Source organism: Daphnia carinata, chromosome 2 (genome assembly GCF_022539665.2).
Source record: "Daphnia carinata strain CSIRO-1 chromosome 2, CSIRO_AGI_Dcar_HiC_V3, whole genome shotgun sequence".
Lineage (NCBI taxonomy): Eukaryota > Metazoa > Arthropoda > Branchiopoda > Diplostraca > Daphniidae > Daphnia > Daphnia carinata.
In genome coordinates, this window is record NC_081332.1 from 6531206 (window position 1) to 6552513 (window position 21308).

General features: G+C 41.4%; 4 protein-coding genes across 4 annotated transcripts; 3 read left to right on the top strand and 1 right to left on the bottom strand.

Annotated features, from left to right (window-relative positions):
* Positions 1 to 402: 402 nt before the first annotated feature.
* LOC130686551 (retinol-binding protein pinta-like) lies at positions 403 to 2356 on the top strand. The gene is made up of 9 exons (XM_057509668.2): positions 403 to 418; positions 490 to 925; positions 991 to 1150; positions 1208 to 1313; positions 1387 to 1471; positions 1549 to 1616; positions 1680 to 1790; positions 1851 to 1959; positions 2022 to 2356. Exons 2-9 carry the CDS (start codon positions 760 to 762, stop codon positions 2099 to 2101), a joined length of 885 nt encoding a protein of 294 aa, XP_057365651.1. The 5' UTR covers positions 403 to 418; positions 490 to 759; the 3' UTR covers positions 2102 to 2356.
* Positions 2357 to 2809: 453 nt separating this feature from the next.
* On the top strand, positions 2810 to 12850 carry LOC130686556 (mucin-2-like). Its single transcript, XM_057509672.2, has 17 exons — positions 2810 to 3032; positions 5313 to 5407; positions 5487 to 5563; positions 5651 to 5815; positions 6058 to 6173; positions 6243 to 6286; positions 6356 to 6538; positions 6599 to 6768; positions 6842 to 7060; positions 7142 to 7240; positions 7312 to 7471; positions 7540 to 7680; positions 7757 to 7929; positions 8006 to 8207; positions 8270 to 8459; positions 8548 to 8701; positions 9818 to 12850. The coding sequence occupies exons 1-17, from the start codon at positions 2843 to 2845 to the stop codon at positions 12573 to 12575; spliced, it is 5136 nt and encodes a 1711-aa protein (XP_057365655.1). The 5' UTR covers positions 2810 to 2842; the 3' UTR covers positions 12576 to 12850.
* LOC130686554 (adipose-secreted signaling protein-like) lies at positions 12741 to 14080 on the bottom strand. Its single transcript, XM_057509671.2, has 5 exons — positions 13945 to 14080; positions 13720 to 13885; positions 13480 to 13667; positions 13123 to 13300; positions 12741 to 12999 (listed from the first exon to the last, which is right to left on the bottom strand). The coding sequence occupies exons 2-5, from the start codon at positions 13736 to 13738 to the stop codon at positions 12899 to 12901; spliced, it is 486 nt and encodes a 161-aa protein (XP_057365654.1). The 5' UTR covers positions 13739 to 13885; positions 13945 to 14080; the 3' UTR covers positions 12741 to 12898.
* Positions 14081 to 18310: 4230 nt separating this feature from the next.
* LOC130686552 (alpha- and gamma-adaptin-binding protein p34-like) lies at positions 18311 to 19809 on the top strand. Its single transcript, XM_057509669.2, has 5 exons — positions 18311 to 18467; positions 18543 to 18727; positions 18799 to 18925; positions 18988 to 19140; positions 19201 to 19809. The coding sequence occupies exons 1-5, from the start codon at positions 18401 to 18403 to the stop codon at positions 19509 to 19511; spliced, it is 843 nt and encodes a 280-aa protein (XP_057365652.1). The 5' UTR covers positions 18311 to 18400; the 3' UTR covers positions 19512 to 19809.
* The last annotated feature ends 1499 nt before the right edge of the window (positions 19810 to 21308 follow it).

The window sequence follows — 21308 nt, forward strand, 5'->3', positions numbered from 1 at the left end:
ATTGCGTGGTTATTGCGGATGGGCTGAAGTTGAAGGGCTGGCGCGCTTGACAACTTACAGCGCTTATTTGGCACGGGCGAAACGGGTATACTCCATGATTGTTTGCTAGAAGGCTACACCAAATATGCGTAATTCTTCATGTGTCAATGACGTCGTCTCCGGGTTCAATTGTGTCGGTGGTATATGGTTATCCGGGCATGTCGTGAGCTACGTTCCGAACCCTGTTTTTCTAGATAGCCACCATCAGAATGCCAGATTGTTGCGTGTCCAACAAGTGAGACATACATTAATCTAGATAACGACATTTACCTTAAAAAATTACGTAAGCCTTAAGTCCCATTCACTTTTCAAAGGGTTTAAACGAGAACTTGCGTCTAGTTCTTTTTAATGGAGCATGGGTATTTTGAAACTCTTTAAGGTAACATAATAACTAGGCACTTTTGTTTCTCATGAAAAGTCCTATAAAATGATTTATTTCTTGTCACTCAGTTCTCAAGAGTTCTCAATTGGGACTCATGTTCCCAAGAGGAAATGGGATTAAAGTATAGCAGGCTCTTTCTCTTATCCTTGTTTTCTAATATTATTTTTTGGTGACCTTTGGTTTGTTTTTATCAACTGAGCTTGGAACTTTTAAGATAAATAGTCAGGATATTCAACTATCCATCATTCCCATTTTAGAAAGAAAGATTTGTATTCATGTTGTCTCCATGAAACTATACATTCAATATCACTACTGCTTTGCGAAAAGGTTTGCTTAGAATGGAGAAGGACAGAACCATGGACAAAAGCAGATCTTCTGAAGTGAGTGAACAATTGTTGTTTAAGGCAAAAGAAGAGCTTGGTGAAACTGATAGTATTAGAGAAGAATCTGTGAATCTCATTAAGGAATGGATCCAAACCCATCACACTGACTACTCTCATTTAGGTAATTATTTTTGAATTGTTATTTTGTTGTGTTTTAAACAACCATTACTATTGAACTCAATGTAGATGATCAGTCAATACGATGGTTCCTTCGTGGCTGCAAATTTAATGTACAAAGAACAAAACAACGGATAGATAACTTTTTTCTGTTTCGGGCTCAAGTCACAGAATGGTATTCAGGTAGAGATCCACTTTCCCCAGAAATCCTAGATATTCTGAACCTTGGGTAAGTGTCTAACGGACTTCCTTACCACACATGCATTCTTTTAATATTTTGTACTAGGACTGTCTTGCCATTACCAGGACGTGATGATGATGGAAGAAAAGTGGTTATTATTCGTGCAACTATCCATGATGCTTATAAACATAAGCAAGATGATGTATTCAAAGTATGTATAATCAACTTGAATTGAAAAATCCATGAGCTAGTTTATGGATACTTACAAATCTCATAAACATTAGGTAATGAACATGATTATAGAATTAATGTGCCGTGACGATGAAGCTACGTCTATCACAGGAGTAGTTTGTGTCGTGGATTTGAAAGGTATTGGAAATTCAGAAGTTTCAGAAATCTATTTTGTTTACTTTATTTAAGAAAAATAATTGAAATATTTATTAAAGGTGTTGGAATGGGCCACGCAATGCAAATGACGCCTTCTGTGATTCGTAAAGCAGTCAATTCTTGGCAGGTATCGATTATCTGACGGTAAAAAAAATCATAAACTGGAAATAATATGATCATAAAAATTTAGGACGTCAATCCAATCCGTACGAAGGCAATGCACTACATTAACACTCCACTGAATGTTCATGTTGTAATGAATATTTTCAGAACATTCATGAAAGAAAAACTCAAACGCCGAGTAAAAACTTGCTGTAGATCTTTGCTTATTCCCAACAATATTGATGGTTTTTTCTTCTAGCTGCATTTACACAGAGGCGACAGTACGAAAGTGCTCACTTCACTCATTCCTTGCGACAATTTACCAATGGAATACGGAGGAAATGGACCCGCAATCGATTTCTTAATAAGTACGTATTCAGATTTTATTTGCCTGTATTTGGTTCTAATATATTTTAGTTTAATTTTTCAGATAAGTGGAAAGATCGTGCTATAGCAAACAGGGAGTGGTTTATGAACCCAGAAAAACATGGACCATTTTCTCCTTTTTGAGCTTTGGAAAATGTTGGACATTCGTTCTGAAGGAAAATGTATTTTTTCCCATATTTTCGTGAATTTCCATTTTTGTTCCTAAAGTTCATGCTATTGCATTGGACAAATAGTAAGATGCAATTATTGAACTGAGACAAACATATTTCTCCCTTCGTTTTTGTATTTCCAAAATGACTTCAACATTCGGTATATTTTCGTTTACGTTTCCTAATCATTTTTTTTTTACTCGAAATACGATATATACTTACGAAATTGGTTCTGTTGCACTGCATTTTTTTTTCAGGCTCACATTACACCGTTTTTCTGTTGCTGTTGATCGCGGCTCGTGAGAGCCGGACTGTTTTGTCACGGTAGTCTCAAATCTATACCTGTTGTTTAAGACATACAGAACGACCTACTAATCCTAATTGTGAATTAGAAGATTGTCGTACGATTTGGGCTAGAAAAAAGAGTCGTGTGCGTCGAACAATTAATTCAGCTTCGCAATACGCAACCAGGCGCCGTTAATTTAATTTGCTAAGTATAGAACTGGATGGGGTTTAAGCTGATGTAATTTTTAAAATACTTCTCCAAAAATGTACTGGTTGTAAGAGAACGGAATGCTACCAGTTAAAAAATTTTAAGGTATTGTTTGTGATGAATGGAAATAGCTAAAACTAATTGCCAACATAAAAAATGTCGCAAGCGCTTGCCGCTTCAACAGTCTTCACTTCCAATGGGCTACGGGCCCGTTCGAGTTGAATGAGGACCGCCCAAAGAGGGAGGGGTAGGCGATGTACCAACGGGATTGTTTTCACGAGTGCGGCAACGCAGCGAAGAATTTTAGTTAGTAGTGAAGTAAATATGGCGATACGATGGGTGTGTGTAACTCTCCTCTGCCTTGCAACTTGTCAATTGTGTATTAGTTCTTCTCAATTCCTTCCAAATTTGGGTGAGTGCCATACATAATCGTCCAAGGATCACAGTTTGCTCTTGACATCAATTTCTCGTCAATTTCCCTAAAACAATACTGGCTCATATCATCTGACATTCATTCGTTTGGGGAAGACGAAGGGCGATGGCCTAGCCGTTGTTTTTCTTCGGGATTCTTCCGATCCGGGAAATATTTAGTTTACCGCTCGTCGCCGGTGCCCTCCCTTTTCCCCTTTCTCGTACCGTTTGCCTGCTATTCGAAAAATCGTGTTTCGTTGCATTTTCGAGCATTCGGCAGCGGTTGGACTCATTGTTATTGCTCGTTGACGTCCCTCAAAGTCACGAGCTATGAGTCATAATACAAAAGTTACACACACTACACCTTGAGGGGGTTCCGCAATCGCCTTGCCTGGTCATTCAAACATAATTGTTGCCGCAGGAAGCAACTGCCTCACGAGTGGATTTCGTAGCACGACGCTAGCCTTCTATTTCGTTTCACCGTCGACGCTCTTACACACGGCGCCGGTGATATTGATTTCAAAGGCCATCTTTTTTTTGTTGTTTGTGTGTGTGTTGAAGGGGGAAAGTCATAGTTGCAAAATTGTGTATTTCTGCCACAGCAAATGGGATCGTTAACAATTCCCAGGAACGACATTGCGTTTTAAGCCATGACGAGTAAATGGCGCTCCTTGAGGTCATCGTTTTTGGGCTTAAGACCTCCCGCAGATGATTCCACCCGTCTTATGTATCAAGCTTCGGTGCATACATTGCCCAAAAACTCAAACGTCAGCTTGTTTCGCTTTTTATTTATACCTTAATATGAGATGGCAGGCATGCATGTTGGCTGATTCGTCGTAGAGTGGGACACAATGAGTTGTGCGTAGGAGTCGGCGGAGAAGGAAGTTAGAAAACCAACAGCAGGAACATCACAAAAAGCTGTGGAGTACGGGATTTAAAAAAAAAAAAGAGGGGTGGGCGAGGGACGGAGGCACGTCCGTGACGGGCAATTTCAGTCGATTGGGCGCCGCGCCAAGCTGGTTCTTTGCCCTCATTGGAACAAAATGTACACTGATACACTAAGAAATGGAACGAATTCCAGTTCTTCATGGAACGTTCCCAAAACTCGTTTTTCTCATAACAACTCTTCGGATCGTGTGTTTTTCTTTTTTTTTCTTATTTTTTTATTTTTTTTTTTTTGTTTTTATTGTTTTTTTTTAAATATTTATTTATTTATTTTTTTTTTTTTGGTCCTCTTTTCCCATTTTCTGGTTATTCTCTGTGTCAGCTGCTTCGGGTAATGACATTATCCTTGGGTTCAAAACCGGCAAACAGGCTCTTCCGCTTTCGAAACTAGACGAAACGTAGGGGAGGTGAACGAAGAGACGCAGGACGTGTATGGAAGTTGTTTTTATGGTTTTAAAAGATCTAATCTGCTGCGTGCCCGTGAAGAGTTGAAAGTAGTTACGTCGCAGCACAAAAATTTACTTTAGCAAAACAATGCGTCCCCACACTCGCTCATCCCTTTTTTGGTCGAACATCTGCCCAACGCTACCGGCCATTATAGAGAAGTGGGGTAACTAGAAGGTTTCATTTGTTCTATTCCCATAGTTTGTCATTAGTCTAGACAAAGTGTAATACAAAAAATAAATTTAAAAAATAAGGTAACAGTCAGGGTTTTCTTGAATTGTTGCAACGTTTAGCTATTACATGTTGTACTACCTTCAGCTCCTTACGCACAGCCACACGGTTTATGTCTGCAAGGCCTTCGTGAGCAGCTCGACAAGGACACTTTGTGGACACCTCAAACTGTTGCCAGTCTGTTAGAGGCCGAGTAATTCAAAAGCTGTAACGTGCACAGGATAGACATTGTTTCAGGAAACTTAAGCTTCAGGAGCGGGCAAGGGAACAGCTCGAGGGTAAATTGTAAGCTTTTTGTTTGCGTAATTCAAGACGGTGGTGAGTGAAAAGCAAGGACCCGTTTCCTTTCAATAAATTATAATGGTGGGTCGGAGTGTTCTCCCCTTCGCCTCTATTCTTCCTGAAAGAGACAGCCAGCACTCGTTCGAAATTTGTCGAAAGATAAAAGAGCATCAAGCCACACCAACAATCTATTGTGGTTTCCGGTCGTCTGTCGTTTAGAGGACGTTTACATGTGCGTGCCTGCGTGTCTTTTTTTAATGAACTGCACCATTTAGTTAAGCTTTTTTTTTTTTTGTTATTTGGGGGATGTCAATTCATTTCAGTTGTTTGTCGCATGAAAGTTGCAGTTAATCATTCTTTTGGGGGACTTTTTTTTCAGGACGAGCCGAGTCTCAGTTTGCACGGCACCGCACATTTCGGCCGTTCGTTTATCATGGCCGCGAAAAGCGGCAACTACAACACACACGGCGTGAGGTAAACGCCGGCCTATTTAAACTTCTTTTCACTTTTTTTCCCCCTAGATCGCTAACTTCATTTCATTTTTCTCACTTAGAACGGCCACGTCAACGATTTGTCAATCATCTATTCTTTGGATAATGATTCTTATATACTGGATCTTCGATTAAATAGGTCAGATTTCCCGGACGTATCCACAATGCAAGTGGTTTCAGATGTAGATTTGTTCATTTAATTCTTCTTGTCTTTCGTCGTCAACAGAGATCTGCTGCCTGATGGATACTTTGAAAAGTACCATCAGAACGGCGAGGAAATTACTCAACGGGCCAACGGCACGGCCAAAGAAGCCCATCTGTGCCAGTACCAAGGGCAGATTCGCCACGTTCCGCAGTCATGGGCGGCAGTGTCGACGTGTGCCGGATTAAGGTAAATACTCTCCGAACTCAATTTCCGGCCTGTTGATACAAGCTCCAGCACAAACAGTCCTCTTATTTGTTTACGTTCATTCGTCCTCCATCGAAAGACTTAAGGTCAATCTGAAGGACAGTTGAATCTGGGCATCTGCTTTTTGTGACCGTCGATGTACAATAATATTATGGATTCTTATAGTTGAATAGTTTGGATTATTTCAAAATTCATGATTTCGTGTCATTTTTCATTAACCACAGAGGTGTGATATTTGATGGCAAGGAGCTTCACTATGTGGAACCGCAGAGTGGTTCGTCGCTGGACGATGAACATATTTGGATGAAGCATTCTGATTTGACCGCCAACTTCTCCTGCGGTGAGTTCCTGTTCACATCTCGCTAATATGCATGTTCAATATATATTTGTCTCTTTCGTTTTAATGTAGGAACGCACTCCGCCTTGCCCCATTCTAGTCACAGCCATCCGAGGGTAAGTGAACAATTGCTAAGGTCATATCAGCGGCAGGACGTATTTTTGACGTTGTACATATCTTCTTAGGCGAGGCGACAAACAGATTTGCCTTCAGGCACACCTGCAGCCAGTGGCCCATTTAAAGCTAATAGCCGTTCCCGTTACGTCGAGCTAGTTCTTGTTGTCGACAATAAAAGCTATGAAAGTCAAGACAAAGATCTCAACCGAGTCTTTAGACGATGCAAAGATATTGCCAACATTGTCAACGCGGTAATTTTCAATTTGTCGAAGCCGATTGAAAGCATGATGCGTTCATATATTTCCTTACAGCTTTACGCGCCTCTCAACATCTTTGTGGCCTTGGTCGGTATCGTTGTCTGGTCGGAGAAGGACGAAATTCAAATTTCCGTTAAAGGAGATGAGACATTGACCAATTTTTTGCATTACCGACGCGTCCGGTTGGCGAAAGAGCACCCCAACGACAATGCCCAGCTGCTGACGTAAAGGCTTTTCCTTTTACTTTTGAGTTGCATTAGATTTCGTCGTTATTAATTTTTTTTTTTATTGGTGCAGTGGAGTACAATTTCAGGGCGGAGTAGTGGGCAAAGCTCTCAAGGGCCCGATGTGTACGTACGAATTCTCCGGTGGAGTGGCGATGGATCACAGTCCAACAGTCGGTCTAGTCGCCACGACGGTGGCTCACGAAATGGGTCACAATTTCGGCATGGAACACGACAACGACTCTCTGTGCCATTGTCCAGATGACAAATGCATCATGGCGGCGTCTTCTAGGTTTGCTTTCTAACAGTCCTAATAATCCTTCCCAAACAGTTTATATGAAACTAAACGATTAATGTTACTTGAATAATGTAGTGCGGTCAGTCCCACTCACTGGAGCTCTTGCAGTTTGGAAAATTTGGCATTGGCGTTTGAGCACGGAATGGATTATTGTTTGCGTAACAAACCAGTGAGGTTGTTCATTTATGCAATGGATAATGCATGAGAATGAAAGTGATACTGAAATTTCTACTTCTCTTTTGCAGCCTATTCAAAAGTCCAGAGTGTGGCAATATGTTTGTTGAAGACGGTGAAGAATGCGATTGCGGGCTTCCGGGACGATGTGACAATCCTTGCTGTAATCCCCATACATGCAAGTTACACGTCAACGCCACTTGTGCCACCGGTGATTGTTGTGACCTTGCTGTACGTAAAGTTTAGGCTGCCTCTTGCAAAGACATTTATTTTATGAGTTGTAATTGTTTCTTTTTTAGACGTGTCGCATGAAAAATGCAGGCTCCCCCTGCCGATCTTCTTTACAAGAATGCGATCTCCCAGAATTTTGCACAGGGAAGAGTGAATATTGCCCAGTGGATCTCCATAAGTTGGACGGCACCTCTTGCGGGCAAGATAAAGTATGCCTTCCGTAAATTGTTTCGATTCCCTTCCCATTTACTAATTTCTAAATTTCTTTTCTTTTCTGGCATAAAGGCTTACTGCTACGAAGGATCCTGTCGGAGCCATTCAGACCAATGTCGGCTTCTCTGGGGACCCTCGGGCAAAGGCTCCGACGCCAAGTGCTACGATCAGAACACGCACGGCAACAAGACGGGTAACTGCGGCTACCTCAAGTTCAACGACACCTTCACAAAATGTCGCGACGAGTACGTTCCTATTTTTAATGTGACATGACGCCATTACGGAAGTTTCTGATTTCTATCCTTTTCCTCCTAAATTTAGAAACATTCACTGCGGTTTGCTGCACTGTTCCCATTTGAACGAAAGGCTGGAATTCGGCATGGAGTCGGTTGCCGTCTTGTCTCATTCGTTTTTCAACGTTGACGGGAAAATTATTCCATGCCGAACGGCCAATGTCGATTTGGGTCTGCAAGATGTTGACCCCGGTCTGGTGCCCAATGGCGCCAAATGTGGGCAAAATAAGGTTTGTTTTTTGTGCCCGTGTGTTTCAAGAGCCATTAGGTATATCAGTTTGTCTGCCGACAGATGTGTGTTGATCAGCGCTGTGTTGCCGTTTCGTCAATCATAAAACCAGGATGCCCACAAAAATGCGGCCAGAACGGCGAGTGCAATAACTTAGGTAAATGCCACTGCAAAGTCGGATTTGATCCACCGTATTGCCAACATTTTGGGGCTGGAGGCAGTGAAGATGGAGGGCCAGCATCCGATCCCAATGGTAAGTGTAAACAAACTTACTTTATTAACATAACAGTAAAAATTTCATGTGTTTTTTATTTTTAATCGTTTAAAAATTCTATATACAGTGCGCAATGGCTTCGTGGTTGCCATGTTTATCATTTTCCTTGGCATCTTTCCCATCATGGCACTCGCATTCTGTTGCTGGTACTGCTGTCGTGAACGACAGCAAAGAACTCAACTTTGGGCCAAAATTATGGGCGGGCCAAAATTATCATTGCCGTACGTATTCATTTCTTCCATCGTGAGAAAAATCTGCGCATTCGTCCTCAATCTGTTTAGAACCAGAACTCCGCAACTGATATTTCGTACCCCGTCCGCATCGGTAGCCAATCGGCAATCAGTTAATGTAATATCAGTCGAAACAAATAACGCACATATTAGTCACGCTAAGCGCGCTGAGGAACAGTTTCAGAACGCTGATGATGCGTCGCACGGTGCCAAAGAAAAGAAAGTTAAAGAAAGGAAAAAAACGGATATCCATCTCGAAGTTATTACCGTCCAATCTTCCCTCAAAATGAAGGTGAAATCCTTTGGCGTCGCCTCCGAAAGGCTCATCACTGAGCACGTCGACATTTCCCCTATTAGTTCGCCTGAAATTCGAAGCGCTTCTTCTTCTCCGAAATTTTCCCGTCGGGCAAACGACTCCAATTCCTCCAAACGAGAACCAAAAAGGGACTTTCGGGATTGGGTTAAAAACCGAGTGCATATGAAATTCCCAAATTTCATGCGTAGTTTCAGTTGGGACGAAACAGTTCCTAAGGCTGACCCCCATTTAGAGGAAATCGCAGTTGCAGGAAGAGCAGATCCAGTTAAAACGACCCTTTCGCCACCCCAATTGTTGATCACACCTGCTAATGCCACACCTAATTCGCCGCCCGTCGTACAGAATCCCGCAGTTTCTGCCTCCTCCACTGAGAAGAGGGCACCACTCCTAGGTTCTCCCAAGCTTAGGCGCCCGCCGCTGCCTCCGCCATTGCCTCCGCCTATGCAGCCAAAACCGGGTTTCAATTGATTTGATGAAGCTCACTGCCAATATTCGTTACCAGTCTCACTATCCAATCGACTTAGCTCTTTATTCATATTCAAAGTGCTTCCTCTTTCTATCTTTATCGCGATCAATTTTCTAGACTGAAGCCTATAGCTAAACCCTCAAACTAGCTTACTATAATTCTAGGGATATATCATTGCAGGTTAGGAATTAAGTTTAGGGATACCCGCATTTGACGGATTGATTTATTTTTATTCGGCTTTTGTGCATATGTTAGCGATGTTGCAATGCTTCCAAAATTGCTTCCGTGACGTGCTTACGCTTTTTGTCGTATCCCGCTTATACAGAACGCGAGGAAGTCCCGATTTCACTCAGCCGCCGAGTAGCTCCAACAGTTCGACCACCTCAACGCCGTCTAGACGGATTCAATACCGAGGACGATTGTTTTGCCCAGTTAGTTGGTGGACGAATAAAATGTCAAGTAGACGGCTGCCTGCAGACGAACCTGCGGCTCGAAATAACACTGTCAAGATTGAAATCTCCCGACCAATGCCCATCCGCCCAAACAAGCTCGGGATTATTGGCAACGGATCAACGCCTTCCGTTACAACTGCGTCAGTTTCACGAGCGCCGCCCAACTCTATCGCCCAAAACCTTGTCGGCCAATACCATGGCGTTACTCTCTCTCCCCTAACTGAGAATGCAGACTCCAGCTTCGATAGTTTCGATAGTGCGGATTCAGCGGATGCCCCTAGTCGCAATCCAGCACCTGTCATCAACGGTGGCGTCCCGAAGAATGAACAAAACAAACCGACGGGGGTTGTTGCCGCCCGCGCCAGCTTCTTCTCCAATGGACCCGTCTCGAGCAGTATTACAACTGCTGCTCCCTCTCTCCCCGTCAGACCAGCTCCTGCTGCGCCCGTTTCGTCAAGCGCATCGCCACCTCCAAAGCCGGCCGTCAGTCTTCCACCCCGCAATCAGACATCTATAGCCCCGACATTGGGTCATACAGAAATCGTCATTTCAAAAACGATAGTTCCAGTCTCGACAAATGAATCTTTGGTTATAACGGTGGGCAAACCGGAACTGCCTCCCAAAGGTCGTCCACTCTCAATTCCAAACACGTCCAATGTCAAAGGCCCTAACCGGGTAGAACCTGTCCCATCTCAACCTGTCCCGGCCCCAGCTGCTGGATCTGCCCAACCAAACAACACATCAGCTTTACAAAAGGTGGCGTCGCTTTTCAAAACGAATCCTGCACAAGCAACTGTCAACAACGCGGAATCAATGCCGGATACCGCCAGCGTCTCCGAAAGTGAAGGCAGCACGTTGCCGCGCAACCAGAGCATAAAAGCAACAAAGATAAATCGTGAGAGTTTACGCGGCTTGGAGATCTCGAACCCAATCTTGCAGAGTACCATTGAAATGCCATCTAAAGTCGTTCCCGTTCGACCTGCTCCAGCTCCTCCGCCGTCATCCGCTCCATCACCTCCGCCACCAGCAGCTGTTCCTATCGTTTCGTCTCCAACTAGCCCAACTTCTAAATTAGGAATCAGTAGCACCTTGCCAAGGCTGCCAAAGTCCACCAAAGTCCATTTTGCCGACGATAATGAAAAGGCAGACAAAACTAATAATGTTAAACCGGTTCCAGTGGTAGAGCGTTCAGAAAGTATGCGTCTTCGAGGCGTTACCAGCCGCCCTAACATACCACAATTCGGCTCGATGAGAGCCAAGAGACCTTTGAGTATGCCTTTCGCTCGGCCGACCTCTCCTCCCCCCAAGCCACCGAATGCGAAATTCGCCACCAGTCCCATCATCGAAAACGACTATCCTTATGATGACTGTTCGGCGGTAAACAAGGCGGAAGAAGATGCTATTTACGCCAGCATTGAGGATATACCCAGAGATGGATCATCAGCGGATCGCGACGAAACAGGTAGCACAACGACCAGTAATTCGGAGGGCTTGTTATCCGAAATTGTTTGCGAATTGAAAAAAAAGAATTTAGACGACGTGTACTCGGTTGCTAAGAAAAACAAAACATCAGCAGCTTCTACTGTTACGGAATCTTCGCCTCCCATCGTTACTACAGCAGCCAAAACAACTGCAGCTCCACTACAAAAAAGTGCCCTTGCAAAATTCACGGCAACCAATAGCAACAGTACACCCTTGATAGCAAAGCCAACCACGGCACCTGTAGCAACAGTTCCAACCGAAGGCTATAAACCATTTTCATCAATAATAGGTGCTCGTGGTCGCTATTTGGGTCCAACTGCTGTGACAAGTACTGCTACTTCTGTCGCCGATACCACCGTTACTCGATCTATTAGCAGTGCTCCTTCACCTGTTACCACCGTTTCGGCAACGAAAACAACGGCGTCTATCCAGCCCGTCACTGCTGCTGTCAATAGCGCGAACTCACAGAAAGCCCCGCCATCGACCGTTAAACCAATAGTTCCCGTGACGACATCGACAGAATCGACTACTCGGAATAGCCACGTTCCTTTGCCACAGCAACCGCCTGTCGGTAAATTGCCATTATCTTCGAAAATTGCGAGCAACGTCGCTGAGCAATCGACCCGTGGGTCCGGCAAAACGGTATTGGAAAAACCAACATCCGTTACGAACGGCGCCGTTACCAGTAAACGACCCATGTCGCCAGATAGGGAGGCAAATGTCATCAAACCTGGAGTTCATCAACTTGCCAATGCTACGGCCAAATCAAAATTTACGAACCCGAAGACAAGTGCCGCGTCAAAGCAATCGGGGGCACCTGTCAAGAGTAGCGCCGGAAGCAGTGTTCCTAAGCCGACGAAGCCTTCTGTTACCGGTTCGACTTTTCGTTCTACCGCGAATAATAACACCGCGACTAACGTGAGCTCCAGCAGAGCAACGACGTCAACTAGCCCCAGTGTCAGTACTTCTAGTCCAGTTGGCGCTAGCATTGCATCCAGTGGAAAACATAACTCTTCAGCGTCTCATGTACAGACCATGCAGCAGAAATTCGATACATCCAATTCTATTACGGGGCCGGTCGTCAGCGCTAGCAGTAATAAAACCACTTCAGCTTTGTCCGCGAAAAGCAAATCTAATCCTAAGCGATGAACAAAAATTGGTCCAATGGTGCCGTAATTCGTTGATGTTTTCTTCTTTACAATTCTCTTTCGTATTTGTAACCATCTGACAGCCATGCCACTCATTATTCCATCAATCTTCCATTATCCTTTAGGCACTGTGTCACTTCTACAATAGAAGATGAATTAGAAGACATTGATAATGGACAAGATCAGTATTTTAAAAAAGGATATTGTACATATTATGTAAATTCTCTTTTCGGCAATCATGTTCACACTACACAGAAATAAAATACTGTTCGTTTACGTCTTATTCTGATACTGTTAAGTATAAAAATGGAAAAAATTTTCAATTCAATCAAAACCCTGCCAATCGGAAGCCTCGGACTCTTCATCAACCTCTGCCCCAATGCAGTGAATCCCATCTTTGAGCATCGGAGTACCTTGGCCCTTACCTAAACATTTTCAAAAATTATGTCAGCAATAGTATGTACTTTACCAGTTCCAGTTGTCATACTTTATAGAATAACATATTCTGTAACTGTATTAAAATTTGTACATGCTGTTAATATGCTTACCTAAGACTCTAGCCAAAAGTGTGATTTCAAGATGCACGTTGGAATCAGTAGAACATCTCAATTTGATCAGTTCTTTCATCAATTTTGGTTTTCCTGCCCTTAAAATTATGTGTAAATTGATTTTACTGCCTTCAGTTTCACAGCATTTGACACTACTATAGGTCTTTGCAGTGGAATCCTGAGAATTTTCAAAAGAGAAATATGTTTATTCTCAGTATGTTGTGTTCTCTTCTTGGCAAATGACAACAGAAATTTATGAAACAAATACCAACTATTTTTCTTGACAAACGAAAGAAAACAAGAAACGACTAAACCAAGTGTGAACCTACTTAAAAAGAAAAAAAAACTGCAAATTACATTTGAAAGCCATTGTGAGTTATCCTTGGTCAGGGGGTTGTCCAGTGAAATAACAATTTCATATGAATGGTTCAGCTTTAAAAATCCCAGGTGAGCTTGTAAACTCAACTGTGATAATTTCTGGATATTAATGGTGTTTTCTTTACCAAAATTACCAGTTTCCTCAATAAATTTAACATGATGTTGCTCTGAAACGAAGTTATAGTAATACAAACAAATACCTATAGGACACCAATTTACCTTCTTCAGTTCCAGCCATTTTTTATGTATTGTGACTTTGGTTAACAGTCATTAACTGGATAGGGAACTAAACAATGAGAAGAAACCAAAGCGATCCCTTTCTCACTAATACTGAGGGTTTCCGAAGCCAATGCAGCGATGTCAACAAGGTTTCGAAAACGACGTCCTAACATGCAAGTGATTTGTTGTTTACTAGTCTTGTAACCTGTACTTGTAGCCGTGTACCTCAGCCCCGTGTCCAGCGGGTAGGTATTTGTACGGGTAGAGCTTCTTACTTAAAAACTGGATGCCGTGGGTTTTAACGATTCTTCTTTTTTCCGACAGCGATTCTTTCACAACTCTATTCCTTTGAGCCCATGGCCAACCCGATTTCAACCAACTTTTTCGGAGAGTTTTCTCCATAGATGACGAGACTTTCGTGGCGATATCGGCCAAATTTTTTATACATCTTTTTATAATGGATATTGTGTTGTGGAAATGTGTATCATTTTGTAGAGGACATAACGATGATGGAGTACAACGTCAAACTCCCGTAATTATCGGCTGAATGATGACGAATGTGGAGCAATTGAGACGGCCGACTCCACTTTCGGCAGTTATTTTTCTTCATGGTAGATGGCGTTTTCGAGAAAAACTTATTTTAGTGCTCAAGAAATCTAAATCCTAGAAGAAAAACAAGGGTTGCTGGTAATACGCTACTATCAAGAGTTGCGCGGAACAGTATGTCGGCTCAGTTTTTTTTCTTGAACAAAAAATGTGCCAATTCATTGAACATTTTTAAGAAGAGCGCTATTTTTTCTCGTATTTCTGAGCAAAACAAATATGTTATTACTTTTGAATAATGTTTTGATACCTCTGTTTTTTTTCATTTCCATTTGGACGTGATGATATGCGGAATAGTGCGGAATCATTTTTCTACATTTCCATCACAAGCGCCGCAAAATCCTCTTTTCTGGGAAAGACAATTTAAGTTTCGTTATTTAAATTAAAACTAAACATGTTGAAGTGTATGTGTAAATAAGGAATACACCTAATTTTGATCAAAAGTAAAATATGAAATGACGAATTATGGATGAAAGTTTCAAAATCATACGAACGCATTCGTTGGTATGGCACAGAGTTCACGTTATGGTACAAAAGCGATGGCTACAGGAGGAAAATTTATCGTCTTTGCCCACATTGAGAATGGTTAAATACAGCAAAGCAAAATTCTGTCTAGCCGTATCGACGCTTGTCGCTCTTGGATGCCTTGTGGGTGTTGTTGTAATGGCAGTCACAAGGCCGCAATGCCCGTCCCTGATCGATCTTAAGTGTCCTACGACTGCGGATATCACCGGCCAACTACCAAGCTCAAGTGAAACAGTCTTTGAAGATCCAATTACTTCTTTGACCACGCCTGAAATTTACCAGGTTAAAACTAAGACAAAACAAGACATCATTACCGGACAAGCGCCGCATGGTAAAAGTGTACTTTTGCTAGATCCCGATATCGTCAACGTCGATGGCAACGTTCCGTCACTTGTAACTTCTGCCGCCGGCAATCCTGGTATGGCCGACATTTATAATTTGGACATGGAAAAGTATTCTACCGGCACTGGATCAGTTGCGCTTGACGATTCGCTCGACGAAATCAACAGGTTTATTTTGGACTTCATCAGAGCGGTGTCTGGAATCGGTGATGCAAACCTGGACGAATCATATAATCAAACCAAAAGCCTAACGCTGAAAATCGAAAGACAGGTGAGCAACGAAGAACAACCAATTCATGATTCTCTTCACTCTAAGACACTCAAGATTGTAATCGATAAGATTGTGACTGGAGTTGCTTCTTCAGATATCAACGGTTCGCGTAGCACAACTTTTAATGTCAACATCAAAAGGCAAGTCAGTGGACAAGGAGGATATCCAGATTCCACCGATTTGTCTGGCGGAGACGAACTGTCTGAGATATCCATCTTGAAGACTGTAAATGGAATAAGATTTGTGAACACTCCAGACCAAACTATCGATAACGAGGATGTCGTCGAACTGGACATCAACAAGGTAATGGACGAGATTGCATCTTCCGATGTTCTCGACGAACCAGACGACGTAAATTCGACGTACGCTGTCCATGTTGAGAGTCAGCTCGACGGGATTGGAAATTTTAATTCTACTGATTCATCTAGTTACGATCAAATCTCTGCCATAGACATAGAAAAGTCAGTAAACGGAATCGGCTTTGCGAACACTAACAACCAAGCTGGCGATGAGGGGGATGTCTTCTCACTCCACATCAACAATGTAATGGCAGAGCTTGCAGCTTTAGATGTTCTCAATGAATCTGATTCTGTGAATGCAATTTCTAAAATCAACCCCATGGATTTGTCTAATGGCGACGATATCACCGATACTAAAACCGAAAATACGGCGAATGGAATTGGATTTACCAAGAACTACGATCAAAGTATAAACGAGGCACAAGTTTTTGAACTCGACATCAGCAAGGAGGTGAAAGCATCTGCATTTTCGGATCTTACAGATGACCCTGTCAACGTAAAAGAAGCTGTAAAAGTTTACATCGAAAGTCATCTCCATGGACTTGGACTTTCCGATTCGATAAATTCAAATACTGGAAACCAAATTTCTGATGTAGCCAAGGAAAATACGCAGTTAAAACTTCAGAAGCAAACGGAGGGAATTGCATCTGCAAATCTCAGCGACGTCCCTAACCAGCCCAACAACTTTGGTACCATTACCCAAGAAAAAACAGGAATCGGCTTTTCCCACACCAGTAACGAGAACATTAACGACGTCAGCGACGTTAAACTTGACATTGGCAAGGTGATGGAGGGCGTCGCAGCTTCAGATATTTTCGACGACTATCGTTACCCTGTGAGGAAAGAAGTTGTTGGTGTAGCCTCTACCAGCAGCCGTGCCTCAAATGATGGAATGACTAAATACCCGAAGTTAAACATCCAGAAGCAGGCGGTGGCTATTGCGGCTGCAAATATCAAAACGGTTTTGAACAAGTCCAACAACTTTACCAGCGATGGAAAAGAAGTAACCGGAATCGGCTTTTCTAAACGCCAAAATAAACACTAACTTGCTTCTCTTGATCTAAAATACGTCCTTGTACTGGAAATTTCAAATAAAATGGTTTTAAAAAAAGTTGAAAATTTGTTTTGTAATTTCTTAAAATAATTTACGACACTGTAGGCATTGCATAGCTTATTATGATTGAAAACAAAGAAACAAAAAAGATTCGCGTTCGATTAAGAGATCCGTGCACGAGGGTTAGATTCTCCGGTTCAAGTCACGCGTCGCGTTGTCCCTACCGTCAAGTGGGTGCAAATGAAAATGGATTCTAGGCCATTGGCGATCATGTAACACCCTCTCCAACGCCTGAACATGTCATAGTAGAATGAGTAAATCCTAACAGCCAAAGAAAAATTAACACCATGACCATAGCAGCAATCGATTCCATAAGTATCCTATCATTTGTAATTGCACTTACAGACCTAACAGTCCATAGCTTTGTCGCCAATGAGTTTAGGTTGTAATAGTTATTATTCACAGGCTATGGCAAGCCCTACAAAGTTCAGATGAAATTCAGTGATCGGAAACTAGAGGTTTCCGCATACCGTAATCGTGAATGCGCTGTGCCATAATCATTGCTTTGAAACGGCAAGGTATGAGGCAGTGATAATATTATTTGACTGTAAAAGTAGCAAACGACCGGAAGAGTCGAAGACCTGAAACGCGCAAGGTTTCATGAAATAAAAAATCTGCTCTCGCGCAAAAATGAAAAAAAGCTTCTTTGTTTTGTTTGTGTTTTATTTTTTTTTCTTGTCGACCAGTTTTCCTTTTACCTTGTTTACCACTTTAGAATAGGGAAAAAATAAGTTACCGATCGGTTAGGTAGGTTACAATCAAAACTTACCGTTTTCCGCCATTTCACATTTTATTGAAAATTCTACGAATGTGCGCATTAACGACAGGTTTTTCTCAGTATGACTCGTCAGTAGCAATACATTTTCAAAACTGCATTAAGAAATCTGCATATTTGGGCTTATCCCAATGGCGTTAACGAAGGTTAGTTGCCACCAGTTGTTATAGCCAAGATTTCAATGCCATGGAAAGGGCGTCATAATGTAGCTTAGGTGCCACAATGTTGTTTTATTGTTTCTGAATGCATATGCCACAGCATCGTCACCAATGATTGAAAATTTTTAAAAAAATATTTAATATAAAATTTTACAAATTATAACTTAGAATAAAGAAAGCTTTATAAGCTTTAAATTACCAACACTTATTTTTAAATGACTTGAATTGAATTAATGTGAGTTAGAGATTAACGAACGTTCATTACGTTTAGTACGTCAGAATTCAAACCGTTACAGAACGTCAATCGCAGATACCACATGTATCACCTTACCGTCGCTAGATGGGACTATTTTACTTTATACATGACAAATAGGTGGTAATATATTTCCCGTACTTTTAGTCAGGTTAGGAGATATATAAACAAAAAATTACGTCTGCTTGTCTACGGTGGAGGTAACTAATCAGTTATGAGACATATGTAACTGAGAATAGGCGAACTGACATTTTGTTCTTTCCAGTTGCAAATTCGATCAGTTGTATTTTCCAGTATATATTATCTGCGAACTTCGTTGTGAACGTTCCATTTATTTTCGATATGAAAAATCTTCCGATCTGCCTCGTGATAGGAATTGATGGGAAAAAACCGGAAGATATTATTGAAGGTACGGTTAGAAACAACTTCTTTTGTAATTGTAGAAAGTTTGTTCATTATTTTTACTACTGTTCGGTTTTGACAGGCATAGTTGGTTATCTGCCTTCTGTTTGTGAAGATGGTAAAGGATTTTCCTTCTATCAATGGGATATAACCAATAAATATTACAATGCATCAATTCATTTGTGCCGAATGACCACAAAAACAGCTATTGATGAAGACTTTGCCGAAAACATAAATGCTTCAATAATCTTCTTTGACAGTGCTCAGGTATGAGCAAAACATATCACCAGACAATTTACAGATCACCAATAATGATTAAAATTTACTTTTATTTCTAGGAAGATGGATTGAAAAAAGCAGAAGAATGGATTCCATTTCTGAACGAATTTGATACTGGTGTTAACATACTTGTCTGTGAACAATGCTCTATTGAGGGAAATACGAAACATACCCCCAAAATTGTTGGTATGATACTAACAATGATGAATGTAATTTTTGAGTTGTGTTTTTCACACTATTGTGTACAGCTCAACAGTGGTGTATTCGTCATGGGTTTGAACTAGTGGAACTCAACCCTTTTGAAAAGCCTGATCCAGATGATGATTTTCCTGAAACACTAGGAATAGAAAGGATCATACAAGCTCTGCATGCACATTCATGGCCAAACTTGGAATTAAAAAGTGAGCATTTTAACTTCAAAAGATAGTGAGTGCAAATTCGGGATATTTTGAACCTTACAGGTGGCGACAAGAGCCGAATGAATCATTTGAGCCGTTTGTTGCTGAGCGAAGACTCGGAGCAACCGAATGACCACTCGTCATCGGAAAACAATCTGGAAAGAGACCTGATAGTTGATCGTCAAATTAGTGAAGGAATCGATTCCTTTGAGGAACTTTTTCAAGCAATGTCCTTAATGAAAAGTCAAGCCAGTAGTCTTCAAGGGGCTGAAAGGAAAGCATATGCTGAGAAAATGACCATGGCATTTTGGCAAGCGATTGAAGGAAGCCCAGACGAAATCGAAGGACTCGAATCATCGGCAGACGAGGAGTGAAAATGAAAACCCTTTCGTTCTTTTCTTTACTCCTGTTTGTTTGATTTTTCTTCTCGTTCATGTCATTCTTTTCCTAGCTATGCAATCTCAAAGGAAAATGGTAAATCCGAAGCTGCTTTTAAACTACTTGTGTTGGCTGGAGGGAATGTCGCGAGAAGGAATTCTGTGGAACCAATGGTAATTGTATTTAACTTTGTGAATATCATGTTATGGTTGGCGAGCGGTAAACCATTTGTGAGTGAAAAATGGAAAATTTCACGTTTTGAATTTCTTCATTTATCATACATGTTTAAAATAATCGTATAAAGCTCTATTATTCGCCCTCCTCCTTCTTCGTTTGACAAAATATTTACTTTAATGATTGACGAGAAATCAAGATCCATTGTAGGGCGTCACGACTCTCTTATTGTTGACCTGCTTAAATGCGTGTACGGTTGGGCGTAAACAATCAAGTTTACCAATATTTTACGAGTCTTATATGATTCTTGTCGCATGAATTTTTAGTTTTTAGCTTTTTTAGTCGCGGATAAAGCGAACTACATATACGCAAGTAATATGAAGAAAACGAGAGGAGTTTGGCTCAAAGGACCGAATTACACGATAGTAGTTGAGCATTCTTTACATTCCTTCCCATCTCATCTGTTATTCCCGTTTAGAAAGTTTTTTTTCTTTTCATGTTATCATTTTGCCTGCATAATTGTTTTTGCAATAGAAAAGTTTCAGACTTGTGAAATTTTAAACCATGATCAACACACTTTTATTTACGGCGATACTCTTTCGTTGAGCGTAAAAAGTTTCTTTCCTACCAAATGGATTTCATGTTCAAGAAAATTCTGTGGAGTTTTGTATTGTTGGGTATTTACTGGGGAAAATAAAACAATCGAATTCTTTTGACGGGCAGTCACGTTCCATTGGAGCTTGCCGGGTATTCACGGTAGGAGAGTCGCTTGAGTCATGTTGCGAAATACTTCTTAAAATGGAGCTCCGCTGTCTGTGGTGTTCCTATAAGGCCATAAAATTCTACCAGTGGGTATTTATTATAATTTTTGTAATTAATTTAAAACTAGAGTTCTACTGTCGGAGCGTTTCTAATGTCCCGGGAGTTCCACTAACAGGAGAGTTGTAATGGTAACGGAACTTTTGGTCGAATGCATTTTTAAAATTTCTAAATGTAGAGTTGTTGCCAATCCGTTGCTGTTGGCCTGCTCAGGTTGTGGTATTATAGACCTATCTCCGTGTAATTTAAATAACATGATGCGTAAGCTGAAAGAGTTTTATCCATTGTAAAAAGTAGAACAAGATTTTACTTTACTATGTTCAATGTGGAGAAACCAATGCGCACCAGTGAAGTTTAACCTCGTTACTCATATAATGCTTAATTTTGTTTAACCCTGCCCACATTCCTTGAATAATACAAATGAAAACAACGGAATGGTTAGCGTAAATCTAGCTTCAAACGTCTTCGGAAGCCGAATAAGCGAGCCTTGCTTTGATGAAGTTGTGTGTCGTGACTGTGATTGACTCTTTGACTGCTTGTTATCCTCCCTATTCTTGTAACATTTTCGATCAAAGATATAAGCTATAATACCATACCATCGCATGATATTTTAGAGAAGTACCCCAGCTTTCCACAAGAAAACGTTTACTGGAATGCTGATAAAACATCGAGTACAAGGGTATTTATAAAATTATGTTAAAGTTAAAAACGCATCTCTGTTCTAGCCTTATGCGTTATTGTCCATCTGCCTACGTTCTTCTTTGAACATTTCTATCGACATAAAAGGGATTATAATTACT